The 20,887-nt window shown below is 48.9% G+C and overlaps 1 protein-coding gene across 5 annotated transcripts in view; it reads right to left on the bottom strand.

The window, feature by feature from the left end:
- LOC129838708 (receptor-type tyrosine-protein phosphatase R-like) overlaps nucleotides 1-20,887 on the bottom strand; it is a 119,252-nt gene that overhangs the window by 12,298 nt on the left and 86,067 nt on the right. For all 5 annotated transcript variants that reach the window (XR_008756890.1, XM_055905849.1, XM_055905846.1 and 2 more), the window contains 6 exons: nucleotides 19,893-20,082; nucleotides 18,365-18,449; nucleotides 13,169-13,248; nucleotides 10,694-10,831; nucleotides 2,332-2,442; nucleotides 41-312 (listed from right to left, as the gene is read on the bottom strand). Coding sequence is in view for 4 of the 5 variants with exons in the window: in XM_055905849.1 (XP_055761824.1) it covers nucleotides 41-312; nucleotides 2,332-2,442; nucleotides 10,694-10,831; nucleotides 13,169-13,248; nucleotides 18,365-18,449; nucleotides 19,893-20,082 (876 nt within the window). In the remaining variant the exon portion in view is untranslated. The remainder of the gene's footprint in view (nucleotides 1-40; nucleotides 313-2,331; nucleotides 2,443-10,693; nucleotides 10,832-13,168; nucleotides 13,249-18,364; nucleotides 18,450-19,892; nucleotides 20,083-20,887) is intronic.

The following is a 20,887-nucleotide window of genomic DNA, read 5'->3' on the forward strand; positions in this document are numbered from 1 at the left end:
TTCTACATACGGTCTAATACACCAGGTGTAGGTAACTCACCTGTCCGCTCTGAGCTGACACACAATCCCCAGCACATCCACCACTCCCTCCATCTCCAACTGACGACAGCCTATCGTCGTGGCGATGAAGCAGCCCGTTCGGCCAATCCCCGCGCTGCAGTGTACGATGACGGGTCCCTGGGACGGGGAGCCCGTCCTGTCCTCCTCCACGTCTCTCATCAGCTGGAGCAGGGGCTGGGCGCTGTCTGGGGTCTTATGGTCCGGCCATGATGTGTACCAGTAGTGCTTCACCACACGACTCTGGGCCCCTTGCTGTGAAAGAGACAAAGACACACAGAGTTTGAGTAAGACCAAGATTGTGGTTTCAGTCTAGTTTACAGTAACTGTCCAGTGTTTATAGATTTATATGAAATATGACCTAGAATCAATGACAATGTGAGTGAAATAGTTTTCCTACTAAACATTTTTTATCAATTATGTTATAAAGCAGCTTTTCTGTTTTGGAATGGTGTGGACGTATGCCAACAACAGAATGGTGTGGTCGTACCCCAACAACAGAATGGTGTGGTCGTACCCCAACAACAGAATGGTGTGGTCGTACCTCAACAACAGAATGGTGTGGTCGTACCCCAACAACAGAATGGTGTGGTCGTACCCCAACAACAGAATGGTGTGGTCGTACCCCAACAACAGAATGGTGTGGTCGTACCCCAACAACAGAATGGTGTGGTCGTACCCCAACAACAGAAGGGTGTGGTCGTACCCCAACAACAGAATGGTGTGGTCGTACCTCAACAACAGAATGGTGTGGTCGTACCCCAACAGAATGGTGTGGTCGTACCCCAACAACAGAATGGGGGGTGGTCGTACCCCAACAGAATGGTGTGGTCGTACCCCAGCAACAGAATGGTGTGGGTCGTACCCTAACAACAGAATGGTGTGGTCGTACCCCAACAACAGAATGGTGTGGTCGTACCCCAACAACAGAATGGTGTGGTCGTACCTCAACAACAGAATGGTGTGGTCGTACCCCAACAACAGAATGGTGTGGTCGTACCCCAACAACAGAATGGTGTGGTCGTACCCCAACAACAGAATGGTGTGGTCGTACCCCAACAACAGAATGGTGTGGGCGTACCCTAACAACAGAATGGTGTGGTCGTACCCCAACAACAGAATGGTGTGGTCGTACCCCAACAACAGAATGGTGTGGTCGTACCCCCAACAACAGAATGGTGTGGTCGTACCCCAACAACAGAATGGTGTGGTCGTACCCCAACAACAGAATGGTGTGGTCGTACCCCAACAACAGAATGGTGTGGTCGTACCCCAACAACAGAATGGTGTGGTCGTACCCCAACAACAGAAAGGTGTGGTCGTACCCCAACAACAGAATGGTGTGGTCGTACCCCAACAACAGAATGGTGTGGTCGTACCCCAACAACAGAATGGTGTGGTCGTACCCCAACAACAGAATGGTGTGGTCGTACCCCAACAACAGAATGGTGTGGTCGTACCCCAACAACAGAATGGTGTGGTCGTACCCCAACAACAGAATGGTGTGGTCGTACCCCAACAACAGAATGGTATGGTCGTACCCCAACAACAGAATGGTGTGGTCGTACCCCAACAACAGAAAGGTGTGGTCGTACCCCAACAACAGAATGGTGTGGTCGTACCCCAACAACAGAATGGTGTGGTCGTACCCCAACAACAGAATGGTGTGGTCGTACCCCAACAACAGAAAGGTGTGGTCGTACCCCAACAACAGAATGGTGTGGTCGTACCCCAACAACAGAATGGTGTGGTCGTACCCCAATAACAGAATGGTGTGGTCGTACCCCAACAACAGAATGGTGTGGTCGTACCCCAACAACAGAATGGTGTGGTTGTACCCCAACAACAGAATGGTGGGGTCGTACCCCAACAACAGAATGGTGTGGTCGTACCCCAACAACAGAATGGTGTGGTCGTACCCCAACAACAGAATGGTGGGGTGTATACCGGTCATAAAAAATATTAACGCAAGTAGATCGCTGATTGGTCAGTTCATCCTCCTCTATGAGAAAATAGCAAGCATTTTGGAAACGGTCTGTTTGAGATAAACATTTGAGGTGGGTTTTTGAAGTGTATTTATGCTTTGGTCACAAATACGAGTAGGGCCTATAGGATGAGTCAACAATTATTTGGCTATGAGTCAACAAAACATGAACTTTAAAAAGTGTAGATTTTCAATGGAGAGTTAATTAAGTGTATAGTAAATGGATAGAAACCCACAGCGATCCAGTATGGTCATGTGAAGAATGGGTTTAATCACTAAGTGAAAAGTACCTTCAGGGTGAGGGTACGGCAGGTGTAGTTGTCACACTCTGTCACGTTGTTAATGAGCACCTCCACCTTGCCGTAGATACCACGCCTCTCTGGCCAGTACAGAACACATTTCTGGAACAGACAACATCATTAATCACTACACATGTTATCGTATCGCCAATCACTATTGATCCAGTGTATTAAACCCTGTCAATAACACATTATGTCATGTATAACAGGATTATGTCATGTATCCTGTCAAATTGACATGTGTAGAATCACATACATATTTGTTTATACCTATGGGTTTGTGTGTGTGTGTTAGGGTTGAATATTTTCCCAGGTATTTAAAAAAAAAATCCATCCCGAGAATAAATCACTTTTCTCCCAGAGTAAACCGGTATTTCCCGCCAAAACCATAAATGTCATTCTAAAGCATATAAACCATATAAATATGCTTTATATTTAATTAGATTAGAGCTTTGATCAGCACGACAAATCAAGCCTGATGCTACCTGAGACTGATGAGCCATACAATAAAGACATTTTATGAAGATTAGCTGACTGCTTGCTGTCATGGAAACAGCTCTGTCTCTGCTTTTTGGAAACAGCTCTGTCTCAGCTGTCATGGAAACAGCTCTGTCTCAGCTGTCTGGAAACAGCTCTGTCTCTACTGTCTGGAAACAGCTCTGTCTCTGCTGTCTGGAAACAGCTCCGTCTCTGCTGTCTGGAAACAGCTCTGTCTCTGCTGTCTGGAAACAGCTCTGTCTCAGCTGTCTGGAAACAGCTCTGTCTCTACTGTCTGGAAACAGCTCTGTCTCTGCTGTCTGGAAACAGCTCTGTCTCAGCTGTCTGGAAACAGCTCTGTCTCTACTGTCTGGAAACAGCTCTGTCTCTGCTGTCTGGAAACAGCTCTGTCTCTGCTGTCTGGAAACAGCTCTGTCTCAGCTGTCTGGAAACAGCTCTGTCTCTGCTGTCTGGAAACAGCTCTGTCTCTGCTGTCTGGAAACAGCTCTGTCTCTGCTGTCTGGAAACAGCTCTGTCTCTGCTGTCTGGAAACAGCTCTGTCTCTGCTGTCTGGAAACAGCTCTGTCTCAGCTGTCTGGAAACAGCTCTGTCTCAGCTGTCTGGAAACAGCTCTGTCTCTGCTGTCTGGAAACAGCTCTGTCTCAGCTGTCTGGAACAGCTCTGTCTCTGCTGTCTGGAAACATTTCTGTCTCTGCTGTCTGGAAACAGCTCCGTCTCTACTGTCTGGAAACAGCTCTGTCTCAGCTGTCTGGAAACAGCTCTGTCTCTGCTGTCTGGAAACAGCTCTGTCTCTGCTGTCTGGGAACAGCTCTGTCTCTGCTGTCTGGAAACAGCTCTGTCTCTGCTGTCTGGAAACAGCTCTGTCTCTGCTGTCTGGAAACAGCTCTGTCTCAGCTGTCTGGAAACAGCTCTGTCTCAGCTGTCTGGAAACAGCTCTATCTCTGCTGTCTGGAACAGCTCTGTCTCTGCTGTCTGGAAACAGCTCTGTCTCTGCTGTCTGGAACAGGTCTGTCTCAGCTGTCTGGAAACAGCTCTGTCTCAGCTGTCTGGAAACAGCTCTGTCTCTACTGTCTGGAAACAGCTCTGTCTCAGCTGTCTGGAAACAGCTCTGTCTCAGCTGTCTGGAAACAGCTCTGTCTCTGCTGTCTGGAAACAGCTCTGTCTCTGCTGTCTGGAAACAGCTCTGTCTCTGCTGTCTGGAAACAGCTCTGTCTCTGCTGTCTGGAAACAGCTCTGTCTCTGCTGTCTGGAAACAGCTCTGTCTCTGCTGTCTGGAAACAGCTCTGTCTCTGCTGTCTGGAAACAGCTCTGTCTCTGCTGTCTGGAAACAGCTCTGTCTCTGCTGTCTGGAAACAGCTCTGTCTCAGCTGTCTGGAAACAGCTCTGTCTCAGCTGTCTGGAAACAGCTCTATCTCTGCTGTCTGGAACAGCTCTGTCTCTGCTGTCTGGAAACAGCTCTGTCTCTGCTGTCTGGAACAGGTCTGTCTCAGCTGTCTGGAAACAGCTCTGTCTCAGCTGTCTGGAAACAGCTCTGTCTCTACTGTCTGGAAACAGCTCTGTCTCTGCTGTCTGGAAACAGCTCTGTCTCTGCTGTCTGGAAACAGCTCTGTCTCTGCTGTCTGGAAACAGCTCTGTCTCTGCTGTCTGGAAACAGCTCTGTCTCAGCTGTCTGGAAACAGCTCTGTCTCAGCTGTCTGGAAACAGCTCTGTCTCTGCTGTCTGGAAACAGCTCTGTCTCAGCTGTCTGGAACAGCTCTGTCTCTGCTGTCTGGAAACATTTCTGTCTCTGCTGTCTGGAAACAGCTCCGTCTCTACTGTCTGGAAACAGCTCTGTCTCAGCTGTCTGGAAACAGCTCTGTCTCTGCTGTCTGGAAACAGCTCTGTCTCTGCTGTCTGGGAACAGCTCTGTCTCTGCTGTCTGGAAACAGCTCTGTCTCTGCTGTCTGGAAACAGCTCTGTCTCTGCTGTCTGGAAACAGCTCTGTCTCAGCTGTCTGGAAACAGCTCTGTCTCAGCTGTCTGGAAACAGCTCTATCTCTGCTGTCTGGAACAGCTCTGTCTCTGCTGTCTGGAAACAGCTCTGTCTCTGCTGTCTGGAACAGGTCTGTCTCAGCTGTCTGGAAACAGCTCTGTCTCAGCTGTCTGGAAACAGCTCTGTCTCTACTGTCTGGAAACAGCTCTGTCTCAGCTGTCTGGAAACAGCTCTGTCTCAGCTGTCTGGAAACAGCTCTGTCTCTGCTGTCTGGAAACAGCTCTGTCTCTGCTGTCTGGAAACAGCTCTGTCTCTGCTGTCTGGAAACAGCTCTGTCTCTGCTGTCTGGAAACAGCTCTGTCTCTGCTGTCTGGAAACAGCTCTGTCTCTGCTGTCTGGAAACAGCTCTGTCTCTGCTGTCTGGAAACAGCTCTGTCTCTGCTGTCTGGAAACAGCTCTGTCTCAGCTGTCTGGAAACAGCTCTGTCTCTGCTGTCTGGAAACAGCTCTGTCTCTGCTGTCTGGAAACAGCTCTGTCTCTGCTGTCTGGAAACAGCTCTGTCTCTGCTGTCTGGAAACAGCTCTGTCTCTGCTGTCTGGAAACAGCTCTGTCTCTGCTGTCTGGAAACAGCTCTGTCTCAGCTGTCTGGAAACAGCTCTGTCTCAGCTGTCTGGAAACAGCTCTATCTCTGCTGTCTGGAACAGCTCTGTCTCTGCTGTCTGGAAACAGCTCTGTCTCTGCTGTCTGGAACAGGTCTGTCTCAGCTGTCTGGAAACAGCTCTGTCTCAGCTGTCTGGAAACAGCTCTGTCTCTACTGTCTGGAAACAGCTCTGTCTCTGCTGTCTGGAAACAGCTCTGTCTCTGCTGTCTGGAAACAGCTCTGTCTCTGCTGTCTGGAAACAGCTCTGTCTCTGCTGTCTGGAAACAGCTCTGTCTCTGCTGTCTGGAAACAGCTCTGTCTCAGCTGTCTGGAAACAGCTCTATCTCTGCTGTCTGGAACAGCTCTGTCTCTGCTGTCTGGAAACAGCTCTGTCTCTGCTGTCTGGAACAGGTCTGTCTCAGCTGTCTGGAAACAGCTCTGTCTCAGCTGTCTGGAAACAGCTCTGTCTCTGCTGTCTGGAAACAGCTCTGTCTCTGCTGTCTGGAAACAGCTCTGTCTCTGCTGTCTGGAAACAGCTCTGTCTCTACTGTCTGGAAACAGCTCTGTCTCTGCTGTCTGGAAACAGCTCTGTCTCTGCTGTCTGGAAACAGCTCTGTCTCAGCTGTCTGGAAACAGCTCTGTCTCTGCTGTCTGGAAACAGCTCTGTCTCTGCTGTCTGGAAACAGCTCTGTCTCTGCTGTCTGGAAACAGCTCTGTCTCTGCTGTCTGGAAACAGCTCTGTCTCTGCTGTCTGGAAACAGCTCTGTCTCAGCTGTCTGGAAACAGCTCTGTCTCAGCTGTCTGGAAACAGCTCTGTCTCTGCTGTCTGGAAACAGCTCTGTCTCAGCTGTCTGGAACAGCTCTGTCTCTGCTGTCTGGAAACATTTCTGTCTCTGCTGTCTGGAAACAGCTCCGTCTCTACTGTCTGGAAACAGCTCTGTCTCAGCTGTCTGGAAACAGCTCTGTCTCTGCTGTCTGGAAACAGCTCTGTCTCTGCTGTCTGGGAACAGCTCTGTCTCTGCTGTCTGGAAACAGCTCTGTCTCTGCTGTCTGGAAACAGCTCTGTCTCTGCTGTCTGGAAACAGCTCTGTCTCAGCTGTCTGGAAACAGCTCTGTCTCAGCTGTCTGGAAACAGCTCTATCTCTGCTGTCTGGAACAGCTCTGTCTCTGCTGTCTGGAAACAGCTCTGTCTCTGCTGTCTGGAACAGGTCTGTCTCAGCTGTCTGGAAACAGCTCTGTCTCAGCTGTCTGGAAACAGCTCTGTCTCTACTGTCTGGAAACAGCTCTGTCTCTGCTGTCTGGAAACAGCTCTGTCTCAGCTGTCTGGAAACAGCTCTGTCTCTGCTGTCTGGAAACAGCTCTGTCTCTGCTGTCTGGAACAGGTCTGTCTCAGCTGTCTGGAAACAGCTCTGTCTCAGCTGTCTGGAAACAGCTCTGTCTCTACTGTCTGGAAACAGCTCTGTCTCAGCTGTCTGGAAACAGCTCTGTCTCAGCTGTCTGGAAACAGCTCTGTCTCTGCTGTCTGGAAACAGCTCTGTCTCTGCTGTCTGGAAACAGCTCTGTCTCTGCTGTCTGGAAACAGCTCTGTCTCTGCTGTCTGGAAACAGCTCTGTCTCTGCTGTCTGGAAACAGCTCTGTCTCTGCTGTCTGGAAACAGCTCTGTCTCTGCTGTCTGGAAACAGCTCTGTCTCTGCTGTCTGGAAACAGCTCTGTCTCTGCTGTCTGGAAACAGCTCTGTCTCTGCTGTCTGGAAACAGCTCTGTCTCAGCTGTCTGGAAACAGCTCTGTCTCAGCTGTCTGGAAACAGCTCTATCTCTGCTGTCTGGAACAGCTCTGTCTCTGCTGTCTGGAAACAGCTCTGTCTCTGCTGTCTGGAACAGGTCTGTCTCAGCTGTCTGGAAACAGCTCTGTCTCAGCTGTCTGGAAACAGCTCTGTCTCTACTGTCTGGAAACAGCTCTGTCTCAGCTGTCTGGAAACAGCTCTGTCTCTGCTGTCTGGAAACAGCTCTGTCTCAGCTGTCTGGAACAGCTCTGTCTCTGCTGTCTGGAAACATTTCTGTCTCTGCTGTCTGGAAACAGCTCCGTCTCTACTGTCTGGAAACAGCTCTGTCTCAGCTGTCTGGAAACAGCTCTGTCTCTGCTGTCTGGAAACAGCTCTGTCTCTGCTGTCTGGGAACAGCTCTGTCTCTGCTGTCTGGAAACAGCTCTGTCTCTGCTGTCTGGAAACAGCTCTGTCTCTGCTGTCTGGAAACAGCTCTGTCTCTACTGTCTGGAAACAGCTCTGTCTCTGCTGTCTGGAAACAGCTCTGTCTCTGCTGTCTGGAAACAGCTCTGTCTCAGCTGTCTGGAAACAGCTCTGTCTCTGCTGTCTGGAAACAGCTCTGTCTCTGCTGTCTGGAAACAGCTCTGTCTCTGCTGTCTGGAAACAGCTCTGTCTCTGCTGTCTGGAAACAGCTCTGTCTCTGCTGTCTGGAAACAGCTCTGTCTCAGCTGTCTGGAAACAGCTCTGTCTCAGCTGTCTGGAAACAGCTCTGTCTCTGCTGTCTGGAAACAGCTCTGTCTCAGCTGTCTGGAACAGCTCTGTCTCTGCTGTCTGGAAACATTTCTGTCTCTGCTGTCTGGAAACAGCTCCGTCTCTACTGTCTGGAAACAGCTCTGTCTCAGCTGTCTGGAAACAGCTCTGTCTCTGCTGTCTGGAAACAGCTCTGTCTCTGCTGTCTGGGAACAGCTCTGTCTCTGCTGTCTGGAAACAGCTCTGTCTCTGCTGTCTGGAAACAGCTCTGTCTCTGCTGTCTGGAAACAGCTCTGTCTCAGCTGTCTGGAAACAGCTCTGTCTCAGCTGTCTGGAAACAGCTCTATCTCTGCTGTCTGGAACAGCTCTGTCTCTGCTGTCTGGAAACAGCTCTGTCTCTGCTGTCTGGAACAGGTCTGTCTCAGCTGTCTGGAAACAGCTCTGTCTCAGCTGTCTGGAAACAGCTCTGTCTCTACTGTCTGGAAACAGCTCTGTCTCTGCTGTCTGGAAACAGCTCTGTCTCAGCTGTCTGGAAACAGCTCTGTCTCTGCTGTCTGGAAACAGCTCTGTCTCTGCTGTCTGGAAACAGCTCTGTCTCTGCTGTCTGGAAACAGCTCTGTCTCTGCTGTCTGGAAACAGCTCTGTCTCTGCTGTCTGGAAACAGCTCTGTCTCTGCTGTCTGGAAACAGCTCTGTCTCTGCTGTCTGGAAACAGCTCTGTCTCTGCTGTCTGGAAACAGCTCTGTCTCTGCTGTCTGGAAACAGCTCTGTCTCTGCTGTCTGGAAACAGCTCTGTCTCTGCTGTCTGGAAACAGCTCTGTCTCAGCTGTCTGGAAACAGCTCTGTCTCAGCTGTCTGGAAACAGCTCTATCTCTGCTGTCTGGAACAGCTCTGTCTCTGCTGTCTGGAAACAGCTCTGTCTCTGCTGTCTGGAACAGGTCTGTCTCAGCTGTCTGGAAACAGCTCTGTCTCAGCTGTCTGGAAACAGCTCTGTCTCTACTGTCTGGAAACAGGTCTGTCTCAGCTGTCTGGAAACAGCTCTGTCTCTGCTGTCTGGAAACAGCTCTGTCTCAGCTGTCTGGAACAGCTCTGTCTCTGCTGTCTGGAAACATTTCTGTCTCTGCTGTCTGGAAACAGCTCCGTCTCTACTGTCTGGAAACAGCTCTGTCTCAGCTGTCTGGAAACAGCTCTGTCTCTGCTGTCTGGAAACAGCTCTGTCTCTGCTGTCTGGGAACAGCTCTGTCTCTGCTGTCTGGAAACAGCTCTGTCTCTGCTGTCTGGAAACAGCTCTGTCTCTGCTGTCTGGAAACAGCTCTGTCTCAGCTGTCTGGAAACAGCTCTGTCTCAGCTGTCTGGAAACAGCTCTATCTCTGCTGTCTGGAACAGCTCTGTCTCTGCTGTCTGGAAACAGCTCTGTCTCTGCTGTCTGGAACAGGTCTGTCTCAGCTGTCTGGAAACAGCTCTGTCTCAGCTGTCTGGAAACAGCTCTGTCTCTACTGTCTGGAAACAGCTCTGTCTCAGCTGTCTGGAAACAGCTCTGTCTCAGCTGTCTGGAAACAGCTCTGTCTCTGCTGTCTGGAAACAGCTCTGTCTCTGCTGTCTGGAAACAGCTCTGTCTCTGCTGTCTGGAAACAGCTCTGTCTCTGCTGTCTGGAAACAGCTCTGTCTCTGCTGTCTGGAAACAGCTCTGTCTCTGCTGTCTGGAAACAGCTCTGTCTCTGCTGTCTGGAAACAGCTCTGTCTCTGCTGTCTGGAAACAGCTCTGTCTCTGCTGTCTGGAAACAGCTCTGTCTCAGCTGTCTGGAAACAGCTCTGTCTCAGCTGTCTGGAAACAGCTCTATCTCTGCTGTCTGGAACAGCTCTGTCTCTGCTGTCTGGAAACAGCTCTGTCTCTGCTGTCTGGAACAGGTCTGTCTCAGCTGTCTGGAAACAGCTCTGTCTCAGCTGTCTGGAAACAGCTCTGTCTCTACTGTCTGGAAACAGCTCTGTCTCAGCTGTCTGGAAACAGCTCTGTCTCAGCTGTCTGGAAACAGCTCTGTCTCTGCTGTCTGGAAACAGCTCCGTCTCTGCTGTCTGGACAGTTTACTCCGCTCGTATAGGTCAGTGAGGTTTAAACTTGGTCGTTCTAAGAAATAATTCACTGAATGTATCACCTGAAAGAGGTATGCGAGGACATCTATATATAGGGCTATATATCAACCTACAACAGCATTACCTATTTGGAATCATCTTTTACAGGGGAGATGTGTACATTAGATACACATTCAGCCCTTATATTAGTGTAGCAGAGACTACACTGCAGCATATGCAGTCCTACTGCGCTCCATGCTGAGAGGTGCTGTCTGTCCGCACCATGAGCGTGGATGACTGATCATGCAGAGAGCAGAGGACGTAGAGAAACCAGATTTCAACATCACGTATAATTTAACAGTTCCATTTCACGTCACGTCATAATAAATCATTTATTATTATTTATAGTTTTTTTACTGTTATTTATCCCGGGAAAAAGGGAGTGGGTTTGGGCGGTAAATCTCTGTAACCCGGTTCCCGCTATTCAACGCTTGTGTGTGTGTGTGTGTGTGTGTGTGTGTGTGTGTGTGTGTGTGTGTGTGTGTGTGTGTGTGTGTGTGTGTGTGTGTGTGTGTGTGTGTGTGTGTGTGTGTGTGTGTGTGTGTGTGTGTGTGTGTGAGAGAGAGTGTGAGTGTGAGTGTGAGTGTGTGTGTGCACCCGTACCTCGTTCTTCTCCCTGAGCTTGGTGATCATGATGATGACAGGACAGTCTTCCTGCCAGGCCATCTGCCAGAAATCATTCACTGTGTTGATCATGGGACCCTGGGTGGCAATGTAGGCCTTCTCATCGCCTAGGTAACCCTGCAGAGACAGAGGGATGGAGGGAGGGTGGGAGGGAGGGAGGAGGGAAGAGAGTGAGGGAAGGAGGGAGGGAGGGAGGGAGGGAGGGAGGGAGGGAGGGAGGGAGGGAGGGAGGGAGGGAGGGAGGGAGGGATATTAACAAACTGGTACACAGGAATTCTTGAACTGGACCAAAACAGTTTTTGTTGACCGTCACTAGACAGCTTGTTAAGACATGATGAATGGACAGGTTGTTAAGACATGATGAATGGACAGGTTGTTAAGACATGATGAATGGACAGCTTGTTAAGACATGATGAATGGACAGGTTGTTAAGACGTGATGAATGGACAGGTTGTTAAGACGTGATGAATGGACAGGTTGTTAAGACGTGATGAATGGACAGGTTGTTAAGACGTGATGAATGGACAGGTTGTTAAGACGTGATGAATGGACAGGTTGTTAAGACGTGATGAATGGACAGGTTGTTAAGACGTGATGAATGGACAGGTTGTTAAGACATGATGAATGGACAGGTTGTTAAGACGTGATGAATGGACAGGTTGTTAAGACGTGATGAATGGGCAGGTTGTTAAGACGTGATGAATGGACAGGTTGTTAAGACGTGATGAATGGACAGGTTGTTAAGACGTGATGAATGGACAGGTTGTTAAGACATGATGAATGGACAAGTTGTTAAGACATGATGAATGGACAGCTTGTTAAGACATGATGAATGGACAAGTTGTTAAGACGTGATGAATGGACAGGTTGTTAAGACATGATGAATGGACAGGTTGTTAAGTACCAATTTGTAAGTCGCTCTGGATAAGAGCGTCTGCTAAATTACTTAAATGTAAATGTAAATGTTAAGACATGATGAATGGACAGCTTGTTAAGACATGATGAATGGACAGGTTGTTAAGACGTGATGAATGGACAGGTTGTTAAGACAGCAGAGTCACTAACCCATTCATTAGGTGTTCATATTTCTGTCTTAATATGTGCTGCTATTTATTTATTTAAAATACATTTTTATTTAACCTTTATTTAACTAGGCAAGTAAGTTAAGAACAAATTTACAATGGCGGCTTACCCCGGCCAAACCCGGACGACACTGGGCCAATTGTGCACTAATGGACTCCAAATCAGCAGGTCTGATTATCCTTTATGGTGTTAGCTACTGTCCAGGGAGATAAACCACAGCAGGTCTGATTATCCTCTATGGTGTTAGCTACTGTCCAGGGAGATAAACCACAGCAGGTCTGATTATCCTCTATGGTGTTAGCTACTGTCCAGGGAGATAAACCACAGCAGGTCTGATTATCCTCTATGGTGTTAGCTACTGTCCAGGGTGATAAACAACAGCAGGTCTGATTATCCTCTATGGTGTTAGCTACTGTCCAGGGAGATAAACCACAGCAGGTCTGATTATCCTCTATGGTGTGAAAGAGAAAACAAGGGTGACGTCCCATATGGCACCCTATTCCCTATATAGTGCCCTACTCTTGACCAGAATGTAGTGTACTAAATAGGGAATAAGGTGCCATTTTGGAGTCGGCCTAGTAGTTGAGCTTCCTGCAGTGACTACAGGGGAAGTGACCCTATTGTATCTGCAGCCCAACGAGTCATTAGAGAGTGAGTTCACTAGTTCCTCCGGGCCTGGCCTCTTTCTCCTTCTGTTCTCTCCATAGACTTACATCAGAAACAATGTCCTCGCTCCCCTGGCCTCACTGCTACGCTTTTCGTTCCCAAGATGTATAAACCCGATAAGGAGAATCTGAAGTTGTTTGTTTGTTTAAAAAGGAAACGATAACTTTAAACAAACCCAGTCTTATATCACACCACTCAGTTCAACAACACCGATATGTTATATAATATAACATGAAATATGACTGCATAAACAAAGCTAAAGATGACCAGTTAGAATCCAGGGTGAAAGAATGAAAAATCTGAAAAAATCTGTTTCATGAGTTCAGTTCTAATCTTTAATCTGTGTTTTAATCTGACTATGCAAACCTGTACAGCCAAATTGAATCTGTGATTTAATCTGACTATACATACCTGTACAGCCAACTTTAATCTGTGTTTTAATCTGACTATACAAACCTGTACAGCCAACTTTCAGGAAAAGCTTTTTACCTGTTCATTATGAGAGCGCTATCATGTGTCATTTTGTCTCTAACTAAGAGTTCACTGGCATTGATGTGTGTGTGTGTGTGTGTGTGTGTGTGTGTGTGTGTGTGTGTGTGTGTGTGTGTGTGTGTGTGTGTGTGTGTGTGTGTGTGTGTGTGTGTGTGTGTGTGTGTGTGTGTGTGTGTGTGTGTGTGTGTGTGTGTGTGTGTGTGTATAACTTACCCTAATGTAGTTGGCGTTGATGTAGCTGCTGAGAGGGTCGAAGGAGCTCTTGGTCCTCAGGATCACTCTGGAATGTGGATCTACAGGAGACAATAGATCTGTTAGTGACTGGAAGGTTCTAGCTATTAGAATCAGATAGATCTGTTAGTGACTAGAGGGTTCTAGCTATTAGAATCAGATAGATCTGTTAGTAACTGGAGGGTTCTAGCTATTAGAATCAGATAGATCTGTTAGTAACTGGAGGGTTCTAGCTATTAGATTCAGATAGATCTGTTAGTAACTGGAGGGTTCTAGCTATTAGAATCAGATAGATCTGTTAGTAACTGGAGGGTTCTAGCTATTAGATTCAGATAGATCTGTTAGTGACTGGAGGGTTCTAGCTATTAGAATCAGATAGATCTGTTAGTGACTAGAGTGTTCTGTGTGGAGTGTTCTGTCTGGACTGATCTGTCTGGACTGTTCTGTCTGGACTGTTCTGTCTGGACTGTTCTGTGTGGAGTGATCTGTCTGGAGTGTTCTGTCTGGACTGTTCTGTCTGGACTGTTCTGTCTGGACTGTTCTGTCTGGAGTGTTCTGTCTGGACTGATCTGTCTGGACTGATCTGTCTGGACTGTTCTGTCTGGACTGTTCTGTCTGGACTGTTCTGTCTGGACTGTTCTGTCTGGACTGATCTGTCTGGAGTGTTCTGTCTGGAGTGTTCTGTCTGGAGTGTTCTGTCTGGACTGTACTGTCTGGACTGTTCTGTCTGGACTGTTCTGTCTGGACTGATCTGTCTGGAGTGTTCTGTCTGGAGTGTTCTGTCTGGAGTGTTCTGTCTGGACTGTACTGTCTGGACTGTTCTGTCTGGACTGTTCTGTCTGGAGTGTTCTGTCTGGACTGATCTGTCTGGAGTGTTCTGTCTGGACTGTTCTGTCTGGAGTGTTCTGTCTGGAGTGTTCTGTCTGTAAGTGTTCTGTCTGGAGCGTTCTGTCTGGAGTGTTCTGTCTGGACTGTTCTGTCTGGACTGTTCTGTCTGGACTGTTCTGTCTGGAGTGTTCTGTCTGGACTGATCTGTCGGGAGTGTTCTGTCTGGACTGTTCTGTCTGGAGTGTTCTGTCTGGAGTGTTCTGTCTGGAGTGTTCTGTCTGGACTGTTCTGTCTGGAGTGTTCTGTCTGGAGTGTTCTGTCTGGAGTGTTCTGTCTGGAGTGTTTTGTCTGGAGTGTTCTGTCTGGAGTGTTCTGTCTGGAGTGTTTTGTCTGGAGTGTTCTGTCTGGAGTGTTCTGTCTGGAGTGTTTTGTCTGGAGTGTTCTGTCTGGAGTGTTCTGTCTGGAGTGTTTTGTCTGGAGTGTTCTGTCTGGAGTGTTCTGTCTGGAGTGTTCTGTCTGGAGTGTTTTGTCTGGAGTGTTCTGTCTGGAGTGTTCTGTCTGGACTGTTCTGTCTGGAGTGTTCTGTCTGGAGTGTTTTGTCTGGAGTGTTCTGTCTGGAGTGTTCTGTCTGGAGTGTTTTGTCTGGAGTGTTCTGTCTGGAGTGTTCTGTCTGGAGTGTTTTGTCTGGAGTGTTCTGTCTGGAGTGTTTTGTCTGGAGTGTTCTGTCTGGAGTGTTCTGTCTGGAGTGTTCTGTCTGGAGTGTTCTGTCTGGAGTGTTTTGTCTGGAGTGTTCTGTCTGGAGTGTTCTGTCTGGAGTTTTCTAGCTCGACTGTTTCTTAGCAATGCTGCGGTACATTGGACAGAAAGAACCATGCCTCTGGACTATTGATGAACCAAACCCCAACCCAAACCTCAACCCCAGACCTCAACCCTAGACCCCAACCCCAGACCCCAACCTGAACCCTGGACCCCAGACCCCAGACCCCAACCTCAATCCTAGACCTCAACCCCAGACCCCAACCCCATCCTCAACCCCAGACCTCAACCCCAGACCCCAACCCCAACCTCAACCCTAGACCTCAACCCCAGACACCAGACCCCAATCTCAACCTCAATCCTAGACCTCAACCCCAGACCCCAACCCCAACCTCCATCCTAGACCTAAACCCCAGACACCAGACCCCAACCTCAACCTCAACCCTAAACCTCAACCCCAGACCCCAACCCCAACCTCAACCCTAGACCTCAACCCCAGACACCAGACCCCAACCCCAACCTCAACCCCAGACCCCAACCTCAACCCTAGACCTCAACCCCAGACACCAGACCCCAACATCAACCCCAGACCTCAACCCCAGACCCCAACCTCAACCCCAGACCTCAACCCTAGACCCCAACCTCAACCCCAGACATCAACCCCAGACCCCAACCTCAACCCCAGACCTCAACCCTAGACTCCAACCCCAGACCCAAACCTCAGACCTCAACCCTAGACCCCAACCCTAGACCCCAACCCCAGACCCTAACCTCAACCCCAGACCTCAACCCCAGACCCCAGCCCCAAACCCCAACCTCAACCTCAACCCCAGACGCCAACCCCAGAACCCAACCTCAACCCTAGACCCCAACCCCCAATCTCAACCCCAGACCTCAACCCTAGTCCCCGACCCCAGACCTCAACCTTAGACCCCAACCCCCAATCTCAACCCCAGACCTCAACCCTAGACCCCAACCCCTAACCTCAACCCCAGACCTCAACCTCAGACCCCTCTGCCGGTTCAGACAGGAAGCCCGATAACGTTCCAAGGTGTGAACGGGAAGACAGTAACATTCCAAACCAACTGTCTTTTCATTACAGAATGATGTCATCTGTGATGAGAGCTGGCACACACACACACACACACACACACACACACACACACACACACACACACACACACACACACACACACACACACACACACACACACACACACACACACACACACACACACACCTCTGGCAGCCAGACAGAGAGAACAGGCCGTCCAAGCAGAGCAGATCTCTAATCCTATTACTCTTCACAGAGTATAAGTCACAAATTACACCCTATTCCCTAGTTAGTGCACTACTATAGCACCCTATTCCCCAGTTAGTGCACTACTATAGCACCCTATTCCCTAGTTAGTGCACTACTATAGCACTCTATTCCCTAGTTAGTGCAGTACTATAGCACCCTATTCCCTAGTTAGTGCAGTACTATAGCACCCTATTCCCTACTTAGTGTGCTACTATAGCACCCTATTCCCTAGTTAGTGCAGTACTTTTGATCAGGACCCACAGGGTTAAAGGTAGACCACTATATAGGGAATAGGACACCATTTGAGACGTAGATAGAGGCTGTTTAAGGAATCAGGAAGGAACAGTTCATCTCAGACATTTGGTTTATATTTGACACCTTACTCCGCCCACTCCGTCAACCAGGCTAACCAACCAGACAGGACAGCACTAAAACACTTCCTGTATGACCTGGAGAGGTTGTGGCGGTTGGCTGTGTTTGGTTGTATTCACTGAGGTCGACCAGCCAAACACATGCTGTAAACAACAATATATCATGCACTGCAGAGTGTCTGTCTGTCTGTCTGTCTGTCTGTCTGTCTGTCTGTCTGTCTGTCTGTCTGTCTGTCTGTCTGTCTGTCTGCCTGCCTGCCTGTCTGTCTGTCTGTCTGTCTGTCTGTCTGTCTGTCTGTGTGTGTGTGTGTGTGTGTGTGTGTGTGTCTGTGTCTGTGTGTGTGTGTGTGTGTGTGTGTGTGTGTGTGTGTGTGTGTGTGTGTGTGTGTGTGTGTGTGTGTGTGTGTGTGTGTGTGTGTGTGTGTGTGTGTGTGTGTGTGTGTGTGTGTGTGTGTGTGTGTGTGTGTGTGTGTGTGTGTGTCTGTGAGCCCATAGGTTGACAATAACAGCCAGTGACAGGTTGACAGAGCTGCTGTGTGAGATAGACAGGCCTAATCTACCGAGACACTGACCCTCACATTAACACCATGGCCTTAGTCTATGGACCACACAACAGGTTGACAGAGCTGCTGTGTGAGATAGACAGGCCTAATCTACCGAGACACTGACCCTCACATTAACACCATGGCCTTAGTCTATGGACCACACAACAGGTTGACAGAGCTGCTGTGTGAGATAGACAGGCCTAATCTACCGCGACACTGACCCTCACATTAACACCATGGCCTTAGTCTATGGACCACACAACAGGTTGACAGAGCTGCTGTGTGAGATAGACAGGCCTAATCTACCGCGACACTGACCCTCACATTAACACCATGGCCTTAGTCTATGGACCACACAACAGGTTGACAGAGCTGCTGTGTGAGATAGACAGGCCTAATCTACCGCGACACTGACCCTCACATTAACACCATGGCCTTAGTCTATGGACCACACAACAGGTTGACAGAGCTGCTGTGTGAGATAGACAGGCCTAATCTACCGCGACACTGACCCTCACATTAACACCATGGCCTTAGTCTATGGACCACACAACAGGTTGACAGAGCTGCTGTGTGAGATAGACAGGCCTAATCTACCGCGACACTGACCCTCACATTAACACCATGGCCTTAGTCTATGGACCACACAACAGGTTGACAGAGCTGCTGTGTGAGATAGACAGGCCTAATCTACCGCGACACTGACCCTCACATTAACACCATGGCCTTAGTCTATGGACCACACAACAGGTTGACAGAGCTGCTGTGTGAGATAGACAGGCCTAATCTACCGAGACACTGACCCTCACATTAACACCATGGCCTTAGTCTATGGACCACACAACAGGTTGACAGAGCTGCTGTGTGAGATAGACAGGCCTAATCTACCGCGACACTGACCCTCACATTAACACCATGGCCTTAGTCTATGGACCACACAACAGGTTGACAGAGCTGCTGTGTGAGATAGACAGGCCTAATCTACCGAGACACTGACCCTCACATTAACACCATGGCCTTAGTCTATGGACCACACAACAGGTTGTGGCTCTGTGGGTGGTCAATTAGTCCTTATAAACTGGGTGGTTCCAGCCCTGAATGCTGATTGGCTGAAAGTCATGGTATATCAGACTGTATACCACGGGTATTTTTACCGCTCTAATTACGTTGGTAACCAGTTTATAATAGCAATAAGGCACCATGGGGGTTTGTGATATATGGCCAATAAGCCACGGCTAAGGGCTGTGTCCAGGCACTCTGAGTTGTGTCGTGCATAAAGAACAGCCCTTAGCCGTGTTATATTGGCCATATACCACGCCCCCTCGGGCCTTATTGCTTAATGAACTAATACATATTAAACAGCTAATATACTTACTTGGCAGTATTGTCTTGTATCTGTTTTTGGTTCCATGACTGGAAATGTCCATCACCTTCGGATCCACAAAGTTCATTGGGATTTCCTGAACGGACAAACAAAACGGACAAACAAAACGGACAAACACAACGGACGAACACAACGGACGAACACAACGGACGAACAAAACGGACGAACAAAACGGACGAACAAAACGGACAAACAAAACGGACAAACAAAACGGACAAACACAACGGACAAACAAAACGGACAAACAAAACGGACAAACACAACGGAAAAACAAAACGGACAAACAAAACGGACAAACACAACGGACAAACAAAACGGACAAACAAAACGGACAAACACAACGGACAAACAAAACGGACAAACAAAACGGACAAACACAACGGACAAACACAACGGACAAACAAAACGGACAAACAAAACGGACAAACAAAACGGACAAACAAAACGGACCAACACAACGGACCAACACAACGGACAAACAAAACGGACAAACAAAACGGACAACAAAAAGGACAAACACAACGGGCGAACACAACGGACGAACAAAACGGACGAACACAACGGACGAACACAACGGACGAACACAACGGACGAACAAAACGGACAAACACAACGGACAAACACAACGGACAAACACAACGGACAAACAAAACGGACAAACACAACGGAAAAACAAAACGGACGAACAAAACGGACGAACAAAAACGGACAAACAAAACGGACGAACAAAACGGACAAACACAACGGACAAACACAACGGACGAACACAACGGACAAACAAAACGGACGAACAAAACGGACAAACAAAACGGACAAACAAAACGGACAAACACAACGGACGAACACAACGGACAAACACAACGGACGAACAAAAACGGACAAACAAAACGGACAAACAAAACGGACAAACAAAACGGACAAACAAAACGGACAAACAAAACGGACAAACAAAACGGACAAACAAAGACACAATTTAACTGATGAAGCAAGTTGAATCAATTGTTTTTAACAACCCATAAGTGTTGAGGTGGATTGTTCCACATACAATAATGTAATGGGCTGTCTGGACCTGAATAACAGAGTTGATCATCAAGGTGTTGACCACAGGAACACAACGCTGAGTAGTGGTTGTGTTGACGTTTTGTTCACGACGAACCCGTCTGTGTGTGGAGCGCCACATCTCGTAGCTGTGTGTGTGTGTGTGTGTGTGTGTGTGTGTGTTGAGCATTCAGCACAGGAGGCTGGTGAGGGGAGAATAGCTCATAATAGTGGATGAAATAGAGTGTATAACAGAATGGTATTAAAAACAGATGGAAAACCAGGTGTTTGGTGTTTGATATCATTCCATTCATTCTCTTCCAGCCATTACCATGATCCCAATGTGTGTGTGTGTGTGTGTGTGTGTGTGTGTGTGTGTGTGTGTGTGTGTGTGTGTGTGTGTGTGTGTGTGTGTGTGTGTGTGTGTGTACGTGCGTGCGTGTGTGTGTGTGTGGCATGTGTGTGTGTTCATTCCACTCACAGCGAACTCTGCGTGTAGCGTCTGTGTGTTGAGCACCACGTCTCGTAGCTGCTGTCTGGACAGGGTCCGGCCGGATGACTGCAGGTACTCCTGAGTGGCCCTCTCTCTGGGCGTCACCACCCCACAGTTCAGGGGCTCCACCGAGGCCAGTGAGGACATGTCCAGCACCAGGGAGACGTTGGAGCCTCTCCTACAGGACCAGAACACAGTGAGGACATGTCCAGCACCAGGGAGACGTTGGAGCCTCTCCTACAGGACCAGAACACAGTGAGGACATGTCCAGCACCAGGGAGACGTTGGAGCCTCTCCTACAGGACCAGAACACAGTGAGGACATGTCCAGCACCAGGGAGACGGTGGAGCCTCTCCTACAGGACCAGAACACAGTGAGGACATGTCCAGCACCAGGGAGACGTTGGAGCCTCTCCTACAGGACCAGAACACAGTGAGGACATGTCCAGTACCAGGGAGACGTTGGAGCCTCTCCTACAGGACCAGAACACAGTGAGGACATGTCCAGCACCAGGGAGACGTTGGAGCCTCTCCTACAGGACCAGAACACAGTGAGGACATGTTCAACACCAGGGAGACGTTGGAGCCTCTCCTACAGGACCAGAACACAGTGAGGACATGTCCAGCACCAGGGAGACGTTGGAGCCTCTCCTACAGGACCAGAACACAGTGAGGACATGTCCAGCACCAGGGAGACGTTGGAGCCTCTCCTACAAGACCAGAACACAGTGAGGACATGTCCAGTACCAGGGAGACGTTGGAGCCTCTCCTACAGGACCAGAACACAGTGAGGACATGTCCAACACCAGGGAGACGATGGAGCCTCTCCTACAGGACCAGAACACAGTGAGGACATGTCCAGCACCAGGGAGACGTTGGAGCCTCTCCTACAGGACCAGAACACAGTGAGGACATGTCCAACACCAGGGAGACGTTGGAGCCTCTCCTACAGGACCAGACATGAACATTGTTGTCTTTTCCTCG

This window comes from Salvelinus fontinalis, chromosome 39 (genome assembly GCF_029448725.1).
Source record: "Salvelinus fontinalis isolate EN_2023a chromosome 39, ASM2944872v1, whole genome shotgun sequence".
Taxonomy (NCBI): Eukaryota; Metazoa; Chordata; class Actinopteri; order Salmoniformes; family Salmonidae; genus Salvelinus; species Salvelinus fontinalis.